At 52.2% G+C, this 17,655-nt stretch overlaps 1 protein-coding gene across 1 annotated transcript in view; it reads right to left on the reverse strand.

Moving 5' to 3' along the window:
- GALNS (galactosamine (N-acetyl)-6-sulfatase) overlaps window positions 1-17,655 on the reverse strand; it is a 98,083-nt gene that overhangs the window by 52,772 nt on the left and 27,656 nt on the right. The window contains 4 exon segments of the mRNA XM_060254243.1: window positions 5,504-5,624; window positions 5,627-5,639; window positions 15,826-15,878; window positions 15,881-15,928. Coding sequence (XP_060110226.1) covers window positions 5,504-5,624; window positions 5,627-5,639; window positions 15,826-15,878; window positions 15,881-15,928 — 235 coding nt within the window.

Below are 17,655 nucleotides of genomic sequence, written 5' to 3' on the forward strand. Positions count from 1 at the left end.
ATGAGTTTGCCCTTCATTCCCTTCCCCACTGAACACACATGAAGCGACCTTTTGGTGTAGTGGTTAAGAGTAGTGGACTCTAATGTGGGAGAGCTGGGCTTGATTCCCCACTCCTCCTCCACATGCACCTTGCGTCGGTCACAAGTCCTCTCACGGCTGTTCTCTCGAGAGCAGTTTCCATCGGAGCTCTCTCAGCCCCACCCGCCTCACAGGGTGTCTGCTGGACAGAAAGGAAGGGGAAGGGAAGACTCCGAGTGAAGGGTGGGGTATGAATCCAATCTCCCGCTCCCCCTCAATCAGAGTGTTGGTCTATCAAGGTCAGTACTGTCTACTCAGACTGGCAGAGGCTGTCCAGGGACTCAGGGGGAAGCTGTTCACATCATCTGCTGTCTGGTCCTTTTTAACTGGAGATGCTGCCAGGGACTGCAAAGCAGGGGCTCTACCACTGAGCCACAGGTCTTCCCCTGCCTCTTCCAGATCACCTACGGCCGACTGACCACTTCTTCCTACAAAAGCAGGAAAGGTCCTTCCCACATTACCCCTTGCCTGTTCTTAAGTCAATATCCTGAAAGCCCTCTCGTTTCAGCTCCGGTCCTGCTTCTTCTCACACTGTTTCTTCTTCTCTCTTGCTTCACTTGAATTTGCCCACAACCCGCCCCCCCACCCCCCAGCCTCTCATAGCTTCTTTCCTGCTGATTTCTTAGAGGAGGAGATTGGCGGCTGTTTCAAACTTGGGTTATTCCTGCTAGCAGAATAAAGGCATCCACCCACCACTGCCCACTGTTTTCATTGCACGCTGCACAAAGGTATCTGGGGTGGGTATATAGATGTGCATTTACCTAATTTTAAGCTTTACTTAAAAAAAAAAACCCACCCCAGGCACCCAACAAGGAAGCTCATCTCTGCAGTCAACACACAGGTTAAATAGGATTTTTTTCAAAAACCATCTGATTGACAAGGATAACAGGTACAAAAACAGCAGTGACTGGCACCAGGACTTGAAGAAAATCTAACCAGGAACTCCCCAAGTCATCCCCCTGCAAAAAACCTCCTATTCAATAAAGACAAAACAGGATATGCTACAATTCTCAAACTCAGAGAGAGGAGAGTTCAGCATCTGCACGGCTTGCTAAACTTGCAGATATCGTACTGCTCTGCAAATAGTATAAAAGGACTTTGGTCCTACAATACTGATGTTCTGGACTCCCATCCTCACCCTGTCTTTGCGTGATTTTCATTACAAAGTAGCAGCAGGCAGCCAGATGCCCCCAAGCTGCACTGGGAGGACTCTGCTGAAATCCAGAGCTGCTTGGCACAACCGAATGTTCTACCATCTCCTCAACTCATTTAGAGACTGGAACAAAACAACAACAACCTTACAAATGTGAAGAGCATCAGAAGAGCCCTGCTGGATCAGACCAATAGTCCATTTAGTCCAGTCTCACACAATAGCCCACCAGTTTCTCTGGAGGGCCAACAACAGGGCAGAGAGGCTGAACTCTTCCCCTGATGTTGCTGGCTGCCTGGCTCTAGGATTCAGAGAATGAGTGCTTTTGAGTGTGGAGGTTCCTCTCAGTCACCATGGCTAGTAGCCACTGGCAGATTCATGGAGAATAAGTCTATCTGTTCCCCTTTGAAAGTTGTTGACTCCTGTGGCCATCACTACATCCTCTGGCAGCAAATCCCACACTTTAAGCCAGTTTGGTGTAGTGCCAGTTGGAGATCCAGTTTGGTGTAGTGGTTAAGTGTGCGGACTCTTATCTGGGAGAACCGGCTTTGATTCCCCACTCCTCCACTTGCAGCTGCTGGAATGGCCTTGGGTCAGCCAGAGCTCTCTTATCTGGGAGAACCAGGTTTGATTCCCCCCTCCTCCACTTGCACCTGCTGGAATGGCCTTGGCTCAGCCGTAGCTCTGGCAGAGGCTGTCCTTGAAAGGGCAGCTGCTGTGAGAGCCCTCTCAACCCCACCCACCTCACAGGGTGTCTGTTGTGGGGCAGGAAGGGAAAGGAGATTGTGAGCCGCTCTGAGACTCTTCGGAGTGGAGGGCGGGATATAAATCCAATATCTTCATCTACCTCACAGGGTGTCTGTTGTGGGGGAGGAAGGGAAAGGAGATTGTGAGCCGCTCTGAGACTCTTCGGAGTGGAGGGCGGGATATAAATCCAATATCTTCATCTACCTCACAGGGTGTCTGTTGTGGGGGCGGGGGATAAAGGAGACTGTGAGCCCTTCTGAGACTCTTCGGAGTGAAGGGCAGGATATAAATCCAATATCTTCATCTACCTCACAGGGTGTCTGTTGTGGGGGAGGAAGGTAAAGGAGATTGTGAGCCCTTCTGAGACTCTTCGGAGTGGAGGGCAGGATATAAATCCAATATCTTCATCTACCTCACAGGGTGTCTGTTGTGGGGGAGGAAGGGAAAGGAGATTGTGAGCCGCTCTGAGACTCTTCGGAGTGGAGGGCGGGATATAAATCCAATATCTTCATCTACCTCACAGGGTGTCTGTTGTGGGGGAGGAAGGGAAAGGAGATTGTGAGCCGCTCTGAGACTCTTCGGAGTGGAGGGCGGGATATAAATCCAGTATCTTCATCTACCTCACAGGGCGTCTGTTGTGGGGGAGGAAGGGAAAGGAGATTGTGAGCCGCTCTGAGACTCTTCGGAGTGGAGGGCAGGAAATAAATCCAATATCTTCTTATCTTCTTCTTCTTTAATCCCTCTCTGCGTAAAGGAGTCTTTCCTTTGGTCTGTCTTGAACCTGCCGCCCACTGGCTTCACTAGATACCCTCAAGTCCAATACATTTTTGGAGAGGGAGAAAAAAAATCATCTTTGTCCACTCCCTCCATCCCAAACATCATTTTATAACCCTCTCTCATGCCCCCCCCCCTTAGCCATCTCTTTTCTACACTGAGAAGTTTGAGACCGATTTCCCACTAGCCTGACCTGGCTCTCACGCTCCCCTTCTCCGCGGCGCTTCCATCGGATTTCCCACCAGCTGCCCCGAGGCTGCAACTCGCTCTGCCTCTTTCATGCAGCAAACAAGAGCCTCTAAAAACCAGTTTCTGTTTGCCGCGTGAAAAAGGCAAAACTAATTGCAGCCCCGGGGCAGACAGTGTGAAATCCGACGGAAGCGCCACGGAGAAGAGGAGCGTGAGGGAGGCAGAAGGCTAGTGGGGAATCGGTCTTAGACTCTCATCAGAACATAAGAGAAGCCATGTTGGATCCGGCCCATCCAGTCCAACTCTCTGTGTCACACAGCGGCCAAAAAACCCCCACCCAAGTGCCATCAGGAGGTTCACAAGTGGGGCTAGAAGCCCTTCCACTTTGCCCCTCCCTCAAGTACCAAGGATACAGAGCAACACTGCCCCAGACAGTTCCAACAACATGCTGTGGCTAAGAGCCACTGATGGACCTCTACTCCGTATTTTTATCCAATCTCCTCTTGAAGCTGTCTATGCTTGCAGCCGCCACCACCTCTGTGGCAGTGGATTCCACATGTTAATCACCCTTTGGGTGAAGGACTTCCTTTTAGCCGTTCTAACCCGACAGCTCAGCGATTTCACTGAGTGCCCACAAGTTCTCATATTGTGAGAAAGGGAGAAAAATACCTTCTCTACCTTCTCTATCCCGTGCATAATCTTGTAAACCTCTATCATGTCACCCCACAGTCGATGTTTCTCCAAGCTGAAGAGCCCCAAGCGTTTTAACCTCTCCAGCCTTTCCTCCTAGGGAAGGTGCTCCCAACCACTCTAACCATCTTGGTTGCCCTCCTCTGTACTGCTGAACACATGAAGATGACTTACACCGAGTCAGACAATTGGTCCAGGTGGGCTCAGCAGAGACAGAGAGCTTTCTGCGGACTGACCCTGGGACTTCCGGGGTGCCAGCCATGCCTTCTCCCATTGAGCCATTCCCACCCCCACCCCCCAGCATCCTCTGGCAACGCAATACACATTCCAGGGGCATGAAGGTGAGTTTCAGCTCAACATTAGGAAGAATTTCCTGACCGTTAGAGCTGTTCCTCAGTGGAACAGGCTTCCTTGGGAGGTGGTGGGCTCTCCTTCCTTGGAGGTTTTTAAACAGAGGCTAGATGGCCATCTGACAGCAATGCAGATCCTGTGAATTTAGGGGGAGGGGTTTTTGAGAAGAATCTTGAGAGTCCCTTGGATCAAATCAGCCAGTCCTAAGGGAAATCAAAGAGCCCCGTGGCGCAGAGTGGTAAAGCTGCAGTACTGCAGTCGGAGCTGAGTTCACGACCTGAGTTCGATCCCAGCGGAAGCTGGTTCAGGTAGCTGGCTCCAGGTCAACTCAGCCTTCCATCCTTCCGAGGTCGGTCAAATGAGCACCCAGCTTGCTGTGGGGGGGAAGTGTAAATGACTGGGGAAGGCAATGGCAAACCACCCCATCAAAAGTCTGCCGTGAAAACGTCACCCCAGAGTTGAAAACGACTGGTGCTTGCACAGGGGACTACCTTTACCTTTTTAAGGGAAATCAACCCAGACTGTTCCCTGGAAAGTCAGATGCCGAAGCTGAAGCTCAAATACTTTGGCCACCCAATGAGAAGGGAGCCCCCCCTGGAGAAAACCCTGATGCTGGGAAAGACAGAAGGCAAAAGAAGAAGGGGACGGCAAAAGTGGAGATGACTAGACAGCGTTACTGATATAATAAACATGAATTTGAGCAGACTTCGGAGGATGGTGGAAGACAGGAGGGCCTGGCGTGACTTGGTCCATGAGGTCGCAAAGAGTCGGTCTCGACTGTGCGACTAAACAACACAACTAGAGTCCCTTGGACTGCAAGAAGATCCAATCAGTCAGTCCTAAGGGAAATCAACCCAGACTGTTCCCTGGAAGGTCAGATGCTGAAGCTGAAGCTCCAATATTTTGGCCACCCAATGAGAAGGAGCACTCGCTGGAGAAGCCCCTGATGCTGGGAAAGACAGAAGGCAAAAGAAGAAGGGGACAGAAAAAGAGGAGATGGCTGGACAGCATTACTGATGTAACAAACATGAATTTGAGAGGACTTCGGAGGATGGTGGAAGACAGGAGGCCCTGCCGTGACTTGGTCCATGGGGTCGCAAAGAGTCAGACTCGACTGTGCAACTGAACAACAACAACAACAAAATTTGTGCGTTTCCTGCATTGTGCAGGGGGCTGGACTAGATGCCCTTGGGGGTCCCTTCCAACTCTATGAAGGTAGATGTGGTGCTTCAAGCCTGCTCAGTCATCGTGGCTCCCATTTAAGGAGCCTGGAAATGGCATTTCTGCAACAACAACAAAAGCCAGGCTGGCCAGTGTCCTCACAAGCTGGGGTGCCCCCTATTTGATATGATGAGCTAAAAGCAGAATACACAAAGCCTCACCTCCCTGCTAAACACTCCCTAAAAGGTCCAGTTCCTGAAGCAAGGAGCTCTAAAAATAGCCAGCTGCTCCTGCTCCACACCAACGAGCAGAGGAGCAGGGGGAGGGGAGAGGCGGTGAGCGAGCACCGTGTTCATAACTCACCTGTCAATTAACTTGCCCTGCAGGATGACAGGTAAAAGGGTCGATACGTCGATCTGTCTGTCACTGGGAGGCTGCAGTCCTGCCAGTGCCAGGCCGGTGGTGAAGAGATCCATCACGCTCGCAGCTGATGACTCACCTGCAATTGACAAGACAAAAAGAGCGCTGGCGGAAACCAAAGCCCGAGTCCATGAACAGAGGGAGCTTCTGCTCCAGGGAGGCCTTGCGGCAGGGGTGGGGAACCTTTTTTCTGCCAAGGGCCTTATGGATATTTATAGCATCATTTGCGGGCCATAAAAAATATCAATTTAAAAAAGAGTGCTCTGCGAGGGAGAATGATTCAGGCCAGCAAATTAATGCAAATATGTTTTCTATTTGAAGTCATGTGGGGAGAGCCTAATCCGGTGCACACACAGACAGCAGACAGACACACACACACATGGCCCACCACCTAGGCAAATGCATAGGTCCAGTGCTTTTTTGTAGAAAAAGCCCAGCAGGAACTCAGTAGCATATCAGACCACATCCCCTAACATTAGCATATTAGCCACACCCTCTGGGATAATCAAGTGCAAACTGAACTGTGACAGTAACTTTTCCAGGCCCTGCAGCAATCTGGCCGGCCAGCCAGGCCCCAGGGAGGCTGCCGCACAGCACATCTGGGCTCTGTGATCTCTGCCTGGCCCTGGGGAGGCTGCTGCACAGTGCGGCTGGGCCCCATGATCCTCACTGGCCAGCCAGGCCCCAGGGAGGGCTGCCACATGGCTCCTGTTCGGCCCAGCAATCCCTGAGGGCCACCCCAAGTGACCTGAGGGCCATATACGGCCCCTCAGGACAGAGGTTCCCCACCCCTGCCTTACGGGAGAGGCCTGTTACCTTTGGAGAGAGAGGGAGGAGGGGAAGAGAGACAGAGAGAGAGGGGCTTTGGCTCAGGACTCTTCCCAGCGACGGAGAGGCCTGTTACCTTTGGAGAGAGAGGGAGGAGGGGAAGAGAGACACAGAGAGAGGGCTTTGGCTCAGGACTCTTCCAGCAGACTCAGTGACAAGCTCATGCCTGCCTTTTACTGGCCAAAGTGAACATGTCAGCTCCCCCCCCCCCCCCCCACCGCACCTGGTGTTTCCTGCAGAGACAACAGTCTACCTCTGCTCCTTCCGTGTCTAACGCCAGGCCTTGGATTCAGCAGGAACTCACAGGAGCACAGCTCCTGAGCCTTTCTGAGGGTTCCCCCCTTCCTCCCCACCTACCTTGTCCCATTGAATAGGAGGGGCAGCTGCATAACAAGCCCTGGATTAGGAGAGCGGGCAACAGGCAGCCACCAGGGGCGTTGCCACCCCCCACAGCAGCTCTCATTAACCCCTGGAGAAGCCCCCCCCTTTCTCCACTTCTTATGTGATTTTGGGTGGCGGGTGGCTTGTTGACCTTTTGACTGAGGGGGGGGGCTGCCCAGGAGACCCCCAGGCAAGTGAGGCCTCCTTGGTCTGGCTGGATCTCTAGCCTGACCAAGCAGGCCTCGCTCGCCTGGGGCTCTCCTTTCATGCATCAGGTGCTTTTGGCTGGGGGGGGGTGGCGGCATATGCTAATAAGTTACGCTAATGAGCTCCACCACCTATGTTTCTACAAAAAGACCCCTGACTACGGCTATTTTACCAGCTCTCTAAAATAGAGGAGGAGGAAGTGGCAGCAACATGGTGAGATCTCAAGAAGCTTGGGATGCTGCTGCCGGTCAGTCCACCAGCTGGAGGAAAACAGGGAGACTGTGACTCAGGGCCCTCCCTAAAAATAGCTCTGCAGCAGCCATGGGGATGGAGAACTGTGGGATGAAGATGCTAAGCGAAGACTGGGATTTCTGCCGTGGACAACGCAAGAGGCACACCACCGCCAGAAACACTCCAAGACATGCCACAGAGCTTCGGCAAAGGACTGTGGGTCAGATCTGACATCAGGCGGATAAACTGTGATGATTGCAGAGCTGACGGGGCTGCCCAGTGAATTCGTGGACCTGCCTTCTTTATGAGACAGGGCCCAGGGTAGAGGCCTATACATCCCTGGCCTCTATGACATTCTCCCTGCAAAGGAGAGAAAACTTCTTCAGAAATTAATCGCCAGTGTTGCAGCCACTTGGATTTATCTGCAGCACCATATTGGAGAGGAGACCAGGGGAGGGGAAGTTACTATTTATATAAACTTTGAAGTAATTTCAGAGGAGAACGGGAGGGGGGGGTTAAGCATTTTCTTGTATCGACGGCTTTCTTTCATTCCGCTTGCCCTTCCCTGTAACGAAACAGGGAGGGGGGGGATATTCCACAGAGTAACAGACCAGTGGAAAATAAATAGTGAAAAAAAGAAGAGCGAGATCAGATATTCCTCATATCAGCGAGGAACAGCCGGTATTATGCACGTTAAGAAGAGGGTAGGGGGTTTTTTTATTTTTTTATAACTCCCGGCATACACGGAACGTCTTTAAGAAAATGAAATCCTTTTGCTTTGGGCCACATCGCGAGAAGAAATAGCCAGTGCCGGCGTTATCAGCGCTTTCAAGCTCTAACTCTGAATCAAAGGCGACAATTAATAAAGTTGCCCCCGCCAGGAACGAAAGGAGGAAAGCTAAATATTTGAAAACTGGGTGAACAAATGTCAGGGTGTTTTTAAATAAAATCCTTTTACATTTATCACAGCGAGCAGACCTGATATCCTTGTCTAATTCAATTTCAATTTGTGCCCTGTGGGAGATAGTGGAGAAAGGTTGCAACGCTGTCTTTGGGTTGATATGTTCTTTTCTCCTTCAGGAGCAGAACCAGGGAGGTGGGGAGCGGGGGGGCGAGGGGGGGAGAGCAGAGGAGAAGGAAAGGGGGGGGGGGTGCATAGAGAGAAAGGAGGATTCAAAAAGCTGCAGAATACAAATTCCTGCCAGCTGGATCTTTCTAGAAAGCAGATGCAGCATGGCAGGAAATAGGTGGAAACTTTGTTTACGGCTTATGAATTCACCTGGAACGCTCAGCCAAAAAGCAGGGTGCAGGGTGCAGAAAGGAGAAAGGATGTAACTTGCTTCATACCGTAAACTGAACAAAAGAGAACCAAAACGCCAGCGGTTCACAAAATGCCAGTGCAGGGGTGATCCAGGAGTGGGATTCGCACACTCAAATAAACCCTGTTTGTATAACTGCCTTTATGCTTTTTGTACAAACGCTTCTTTTAACTGAATACCCTGAGCATTCTCCATGTCCCTACATTGGGGCACGCACTCTATAATGCTGCATGCATGCTGGCTTTCTGAGAACCTCAGCCTTCCTTCAAAGAGGAAGGGAACGTTCTACTCCTTTATGTCTGAAAGTTTACAGCCTGCTCAATGATGTCACAACCCCTTGCACACAGCTTTCTAGGGCTGCTGGCTGGGGTGAGGCAACTACCATTTTGCCCTTTACCTTTACCAGCCCAGAAGTTGCCAAAGCATTCTAAATGCTGCATACAAGCAAAAGGGGGGGGGGAGGGAGAGGAGAGGGCACACTAAATTTGCAATCTGCATAAACATCATGCATACATTGGGCTTTTTGGTGCAGAGAATACACATCTCCACCTATGCTACATTAGACAGAGGAGGGCGCAAAGGGGATGGGATTTTCTGCCAACCTCATTGACAAAATACCTCCTTGGGAACCGCTCTTTCCTACAAGAAGGAGTTGAAGACAAAGGCCACAGTCCCCACAAAGCGGAGTTTCACCCCACCGGCCGCAGTGAGCTGAGGCCTCGTGTGCTGGAATTCTCCACAGCCACAGAAAAAGGCGGCGGGGGGGGGGGGGGGGGGGAGAACAGGCAGAAAAGGTTTGGTTTGATTAAATTTATACCCCGCCCTCCTCCCATCAAGGCAGGCTCAGGGAGGCTGAGAAAGGGGTTTTTTTGGATGGATAAGCAGAGCAAACCTTTTGTTTCCAGGTGAAACAGAAAAAGCAGCCAGCTGAGGGGTGGGGGAGTGTGAGAAGGGAAAAAAAAAGAAAGAGATTGGACCCTGCCCTTCACTCAGAGTCTCTGAGGGGTTTACAATCTCCTTTCCCTTCCTCTCCCCACCACAGACACCCTGTGATGTAGGTGGAGCTGAGAAGCACTTTCCAGGACTGGTCTTGAGGGAACAGCTCTAGAAAGAACTTCACCGATTTCCCACTCACCTCAAGCCGCTCTCCCGTTCCTCTTCTCAGCGGGGCTCCCTTTCGATTTCACATTCTTTGCCCCAGGGCTGCAAGTAACGTCGGTGTTTTCGCACAGCAATGGAAACCTCTAAAACCAGTTTCTGTTTGCCGTGCGAAAATGCCAGCATTACTTGCAGCCCTAAGGCAGAGAGCTGAAATCGGAAGGAAGCCCCACTGAAAAGAGGAACGGGAGAGTGGCATGAGGTGAGTGGGAAATCGGTCTTGTTTGTGAGTGACCCAAGGTCACTCCAGCAGCTGCATAAAGAGGAGCGGAGAATCAACCTGGTTCTCCAGATTAGAGTTGGCACTCCTAACCATTTGGCTCTCTGAAAAAAAATGAACGTAGCACCCACAATGGCAGAATATGGGGCTAACCTGTGGGATTCTGTGCCCCTCTCCAGCGAGAGAAAAACAGAGCCACTTCCACACCCACCGATCCCTAGCTGCTTCCGGGCCAGTCAGGCACATCAGCTGAAAGCGACATCAACGAGGCATCGACTCACTGCAAAGCAGGAACTAAACGACGCAAGATAGCAGCTAAAACCTCTGAAACGGGAGATGGAGGGAGAGAGAGAAGGGAGACCCCAGCCATCACAGCAACAGGCCCCTTAAGAGAGAGATGGAGCGAGAGGAGAGCACGACAACAATCATGCATGGGCCAGAAACAAAGACAAGGCTGGCCCGGGCAGAAACCAGAGCAGCCCTTCCCTCTCACCTGCCTCAGAAGCACTACGGAGCTTTAGGGCACAGAAGTCTGGGAGGCAAGGAAGCAAAGAGGAAAGAGTCGTCAACATCCACGGTTCCGGGTTCATTTGAGAAGAGGGCTGGTGCCACAATCCCACCCAGTAGATAACAGGTCACATGTTTTATGTAAAAACAGTAAGCAGGAATCCACGGCACCTGAAAGACTGCAGAGTTCTTGTTCCAGCCAAACCTGCTGTGGCCGGCCAGTGCCTTTGTAAGGAGCTGGCTCACAATGATCACAGCACAGATAAGAACATAAGAGAAGCCATGTGGATCAGTCAATGGCCATCCAGTCCAACACTCTGTGTCACACAGTGGCCAAAAAACCCAGGTGCCATCAGGAGGGCCATCAGTGGGGCCAGGACACTGGAAGCCCTCCCACTGTGGCTCCCCTAAGCACCAAGAATACAGAGCATCACTGCCCCAAACGTAAGAATATAAGAGAAGCCATGTTGGATCGGGCCAATGGCCCATCCAGTCCCAACTCTTGTGTCACACAGTGGCAAAAAACCAACCCAGGTGCCATCAGGAGGTCCACCAGTGGGGCCAAGACATCAGAAGCCCTCCCACTGTTGCCCCTCCCAAGCACCAGAATGCAGAGCTCACTGCCCCAACAGTTCCAACAATATGCTGTGGCTAATAGCCACTGATGGACCTCTGCTCCATATGCTCTCCAATCCCCTCTGAGACTATCTATGCTTGCAGCCGCCGCCACCTCCTGTGGCATGTATTCCATGTGTTAATCACCCTTTGGTTGTAGAAGGACTTCCTTTTATCAGCTCTAACTCAAATGCTCAGCAATTTCATGGAGTGCCCACGAGTTCTTGTCTCGTGAGAAGGGAAGAAAGTACTTCTTTCTCTAGTTTCTCTATCCGTGCACAATCTTCCTCACAGAATGATGAAGGAGGTGTTGGCAAAACAGGAAGAGAGGCTTGGTGGATCTGAGCAGCCCTACCCGGGACTTTGCAGCTTCCCGAAATCTTTCATTGGCAGGCGATTAGGAGCAAGCCACAGGAACATGCAGCACTGCTTCCGTGCTGCTCCGAGAGGCCAGCCACATCGCCCTCGCTTGCCAAGAACTCCCAGGGAGGGGGCCTTAACAGACACCGAAGGAGTCCGCCTGCGGAACTGTCTGCAACACTCGTTTTTTATTTTCTTAAATGACAAACCAAGACCACCCCTCGCCTTGATATGCTGGGCCCATCCCTAACCGGCAGTCCCAGTGTCATCCTACAGTGCCTTCTTCCCGATTTAATTAAAAACCCTGAAAAGAGATGTAAATTAGAAACTAAACGTTGCCTTTGTCTGCGAGCACAAAGGATTTCTAAAGAGTCCGGCTGGTGAATAGTCTCTTCTCTCTGGAATGAAGACATCCTCAAAAGAGAGGAAACGCTCATTATTTACAAAGAGAAGCCTGCCTCCTGCAGACTGATTGCCTCCGCAGTTAATGAAGAGGGGGACAATGGCGGCACGGCCACCTGAGGATTGCTACCTGCTGGTTCCCTCCAGAGCTCAAAATCACTCCCTTCCGCAGGCAGGCAGGGAAGCAGGCCCCCCCCCCCCACTCCTCCCTGGGTGCACATAAAATGTCTGCCTTCAAGCAGTTCGGTCCCAGAAGCAGCCTCAGCGTCCCAGAAGGAAGCTGCAGTACTGACAGGGATACAATTAGTTAAAAGTGTGCAGGATCGCTAGAAACACACCCTTCAACCCAGGGTCAGGACCAGGCCTTGGATTCAGCAGGAGCTCACAGGAGCACAGCTCCTGAACCTTTTCCGAGGGTTCCCCCTCTCCTCCCAACCTACCTACTTGTCCACTGAATAGTAGGTGCAGCTGTATAACAATCCCTGGATTAGGAGAGCGGGCAGCCAGCCAGCCACCAGGGGCTTTGCCCACGCCCCCAGCAGCCCTCATTAACCCCTGGAGAAACCCCCCCCCCCTTTCTCCGCTTCTTATGTGATTTTGGGCAGCAGGTGACTGGGGGCAGCGGCCAAGGAGAACCCCAGGTGAGCGAGGTCTACTTGGGCTGGCTGGATCTCGAGCCAGCCCAAGCAGGCCTCACTCGTCGGGGTTCGCCTTTCTTACATCAGGTTGCTTTTGGCTGGTGGGGGGCGGGCAAGGCGGCATATGCTAATGAGTTATGCTAATGAGCTCCACCACCAATTTTCTACAAAACAACCCCCTGGTCAGGACCCTCATGGAGGTTGCAAAGCCCACGGGGGAGGGGATTCCTTCTATTATTTGCTACTCCTTTTGAAGGTGGGGGTCACAACCGACCTAGAAATCCTGCCCCCACCCAAGGTTGGGGGATGAGATACAAACTTGTTTATTAAGATTTGGAGTTCTGCATGCCAAGCAGAATTAATGATTTTGAGTGTGAGCAGTCGGGTTAGAACTGATAAAAGGAAGTCCTTCTTTACACAAAGGATGATTAACACATAGAACTCACTGCCACAGGATGTGGTGGCAGCTACAAGCAAAGCCAGCTTCAAGAGGGGATTGGATAAGATTCGTGCAGAGGTCCATCAGTGGCTATTAGCCCCAGCTTATTGTTAGAACTCTGTCTGGGGCAGTGATGCTCTATATAGGGCTTGCTGGGGGGGGCACAGTGGGAGGCGTTCCAATGGGCCGGGACACTGAAAGCCCTCCCAATGTGCCCCCAAGCACCCAGAATACAGAGCATCACTGCACTCCTGAGGCACTTGGGTTTTTTTGGCACTGTGTGACATGGAGTGTTGGACTGGAGGGGCCACTGGCCTGATCCAACAGGGCTTCTCTTATGTTCTTCTGTGACACAGAGTTGCTGACTGGATGGGCCATTGGCCTGATCCAACATGGCTTCTCTTATGTTCTTATGTGACACAGAGTGTTGGACTGGAGGGGCCACTGGCCTGATCCAACAGGGCTTCTCTTATGTTCTTATGTGACACAGAGTGTTGGACTGGATGGGCCACTGGCCTGATCCAACAGGCTTCTCTTATGTTCTTCTGTGACACAGAGTGTTGGACTGGATGGGCATTGGCCTGATCCAACAGGGCTTCTCTTATGTTCTTCTGTGACACAGAGTGTTGGACTGGGTGGGCCATTGGCCTGATCCAACAGGCGTCTCTTATGTTCTTATGTGACACAGAGTGTTGGACTGGGTGGGCCAATGGCCTGATCCAACAGGGCTTCTCTTATGTTCTTCTGTGACACAGAGTGTTGGACTGGATGGGCCATTGGCCTGATCCAACAGGGCTTCTCTTATGTTCTTCTGTGACACAGAGTGTTGGACTGCAGGGGCCACTGGCCTGATCCAACAGGGCTTCTCTTATGTTCTTCTGTGACACAGAGTGTTGGACTGGATGGGCCATTGGCCTGATCCAACAGGGCTTCTCTTATGTTCTTCCTGTGACACAGAGTGTTGGACTGGAGGGGCCATTGGCCCTGATCCAACAGGCGTTCTCTTATGACCTTAGTGACACAGAGTGTTGGACTGGAGGGGCCACTGGCCTGATCCAACAGGCTTCTCTTATGTTCTTATGTGACACAGAGTGTTGGACTGGGTGGGCCATTTGCCTGATCCAACAGGGCTTCTCTTATGTTTTTCTGTGACACAGAGTGTTGGACTGGAGGGGCCATTGGCCTGATCCAACAGGGCTTCTCTTCTGTTCTTATGTGACACAGAGTGTTGGACTGGGTGGGCCATTGGCCTGATCTAACAGGGCTTCTCTTATGTTCTTCTGTGACACAGAGTGTTGGACTGGAGGGGCCATTGGCTTGATCCAACAGGGCTTCTCTTCTGTTCTTATGTGACACAGAGTGTTGGACTGGGTGGTCCATGGCCTGATCCAACATGACTTCTCTTATGTTCTTCTGTGACACAGAGTGTTGGACTGGATGGGCCATTGGCCTGACCCAACAGGGCTTCTCTTCTGTTCTTAAAGGAGTGGGGGGGCTGCAGGAAGGGGAAACTGGCTGGACCTCACTGAAAAGCCTTTCTCCCATGGGGAAGCCCTGCCTGGATGTCAGGCTGGTGTCAGTGTGGCAAGGCTGCCTTGATGGGGCAGTGGAATCTCCAGCAACAAACGTCTTTGAATAAGTAGGGAAACAGCTTTTTAGCCTGGTTTTGAGAACTCGGTCCAAACATAAGAACACAAGAAGCCACTTGGATCAGGCCAGTGCCCCATCCAGTCTAACGCTCTGTGGCTAAAAAACCCAGGTGCCATCAGGGGGTTCATCAGTGGGGCCAGGACACTAGAAGCCCTCCCACTGTGCCCCCCCCCAAAACACAAGAGTACAGAGCATCACTGCCCCAGACAGAAGAACATAAGAGAAGCCCTGTTGGGTCAGGCCAATGGCCCTCCAGTCCAACACACTCTGTGTCACACAGTGAGCAAAAACCAGGTGCCCACAGGAGGTCCACCAGTGGGGCCAGGACACTAGAAGTCCTCCCACTGTGCCCCGCCCCATGCACCAAGAGACAGAGCATCATTGCCCCAGACACAAGAACAGAAGAGAAGCCCTGTTGGATCAGGCCAATGGTCCCTCCAGTCCAACACTGTCACACCGTGGCCAAAACCCCAGGTGCCATCAGGAGGTCCATCAGTGGGGCAGGACACTGGAAGCCATCCCACTGTTGCCCTTCCCCAGCAGGAAGACAGCAGGGGAGGGCCTGTGGCTAAGTGGCACGCAGAAGGTCCCAAGTTCGATCCCTGGTGGCATATAGTCAGGTGGCCAAAGGTAGCTCTCCAGATGTTTTTTGCCTACACTCCCATCAGCCCCAACCATTGACCATGCTGGCTGGGGCTGATGGGAGTTGTAGCAAAAAAAGCATCTGGAGAGCTACCATTGGCCACCCCTGGCATATACTATTCAAAAGGACCGCGGAGTAGGTGATGGGAAAGACGCTTTTGTGCCTGAGGACCCCGATGAGCTGCTGCCAGTCTGAGCAGACAAGCTGGACCTTGATGGCCCCAAGGGTCTGAATGAGCACAAGGCAGGTGTCCACGGCCTCTTCCTGTCACTTCCAGCCCCCTTCTTCTAAGAGACCCCCTTGCTAGAGCCAGAGAAGGACTCCGGGATTTTTTGGGATGGTGTGTGCGTCTGTGCCTGTTCCCTCTTTGGCTGGACAACGGAGCCTTGGAGCAGGAGACTTCACTGCCGTTCGTGGTTAATTAGCACATAATATGAGGCAGTGGGGAGAGGGAAGAGGGGACTCTCAGCCTCACTGAAACCCCTCCTAAGCAAGGCCTCGATCGCAGGCACACAATCGAAATGCTGCAGTGCAATACTCCAGCTGGCTCATCTGCATCACGGGAGAGCAGCCAACCTGGTCAGAACGCATCAAAGTTCCCACCTCAACAGCAACCACTGACATCCTGAGCAGACCGAGGGGAAGGCGTGCAGTCCCAGGTTCTCACCTGCCTCGCGGGGATATGGCCCGGCCACCAGGCAATCGCTGGCTCCCTCATGCACCTTCAAAGGTTGTTTCTTTGCCGCACAGAAAGGGGCCGTTGCTGCCTCCTGGAGAAAGAGAAAACACGAGAGGACAACGCAGGGGATCAGCAGCGAATGAACAAAGACGCTGGAAGGAATAACAGCTCTGAAGAGGGCTGCTCTAGATGGAGACGGCCAGCCCGAGCCCTTCCTAAATGCTACACAGCCTGCTTCTGGCCAGTTCTAGACATCTGCCTGCCTAGAGGCACCTGCAGTACTGCTGGGATGTCGCTGGTGCATTGTCAGGACATCAGACACCTACGCTTGCTTTCAGTTTTAGGCAGGGGTCGTTTTGTAGAAAATAGGTGGTGGAGCTCATGAGCATAACTCATTAGCATATGCTGCCCCCCCCCGGCCCCGCCAAAGCAACCCAATGCAAGAAGGTGAGCCTGGGCAAGATCATCCAATCCAAGTAGGCTTCACTCACCTGGGGCTCTCTTTGGCCACCCCCCACCTCCCAGTCAAAAAGTCAGCAAGCACCTGCTGCCCACAATCACATAAGACAGTGAAAAAAGGGTGGCATGGGGTTCTCCAGGGGTTAATAAGGGCTGCTGGGGGGCATGGCAAAGCCCCTGGTGGCTGGCTGGCTGGCTGCCGCTCTCCTAATCCAGGGATAGTTATGCAGCTGCACCTCCTATTCAATGGACAAGGTAGGGTGGGAAGGAAGAGGGGGAACCCTTAGAAAGGTTCAGGAGCTGTGCTCCTGTGAGCTCCTGCTGAATTCAAGGCCTGGTTTTAGAGTTTTACCAAGCCTTTTAGGCGACAGAGCGACTGCCCAATGAGCCTTGACTGACTCATCTACCCTATCCAGTGTGACAGAGATGGAGGTCAGACCTTTGAAGCTGGAGAGCCAGAAACACAAGCCCACTGTGGGCAGGAGGGGCATAAGGCAAAGCCAGGCCTCCCTCCCCAGACAGTATGAAGGCAACCTGTGTCTAAACCAGTTTTCCAGGAACGTAAAAAAAATGTGTGGTTCCATCAATTTGCACCCATTGTGAAACGGAGGCGCTTGAGTAAAAGGTTTAGCAGCAGTGTGTAAATTTCTCAGCAAGAGATCTCCTCCCTGAGAGACGCCAGGTAACCGGAGACAGCCTCTGGCCTGCAGGGGTGGGGTCTCACAGCTGAAGGCGCTGTCCACGGAGACAAGACTTGCCCACAGTCACAAAGAGAGGCAGGGGCTCACCAGCATTAGAACCACCTGCGTCTTCCTCTCACTCCTGTGTTCTGCCCACTCCTGAGTTTCTTGGCCCCAGAGGGTTTTTTTTAGGGAGCGGGGGGGGGAGGAGCTTGAGAACAAAAGCAAAGGGCAAGTGCTAATTCGCACTGACTGTGCCGGAAGGAAATAAAAAGCGAGAACTGTGAAATAAAGTGAAAGAGAAACTGCAAGAGAATTGCCATCTTAGCTGGGTTTGGGGGGGGGGTGGGTTGGAACTTGGCATGAGAGAGCTGTGTCTATTAGACGATGCCGCCAACCCCCAGGTGGGGCCTGGAGGTCTCCAAGATTACAGCTGATCTCCAGGCTACAGAGAGTAGTTCCCCTGAAGAAATGGCAGCTTCAGAGGGCAGTCCTCTCTACAGCCTCACATCCTTCTTGAACTCCTCCCCCTTCCCAATCGTCAGGAATCTTTAGCCGAAGTTGCCAATCCTACTACTAGGTGGTCAGCAGCAAGCTACTTGTTTCTTTTAGTACTTAAAATGAGCAGTGCCTTTACTTTTTTTTTACTCCAATTTATTCTACATAGAAAGGAGGGAAA

The sequence above is a fragment of the Heteronotia binoei genome, chromosome 14 (assembly GCF_032191835.1).
Source record: "Heteronotia binoei isolate CCM8104 ecotype False Entrance Well chromosome 14, APGP_CSIRO_Hbin_v1, whole genome shotgun sequence".
NCBI classification, from domain to species: domain Eukaryota; kingdom Metazoa; phylum Chordata; class Lepidosauria; order Squamata; family Gekkonidae; genus Heteronotia; species Heteronotia binoei.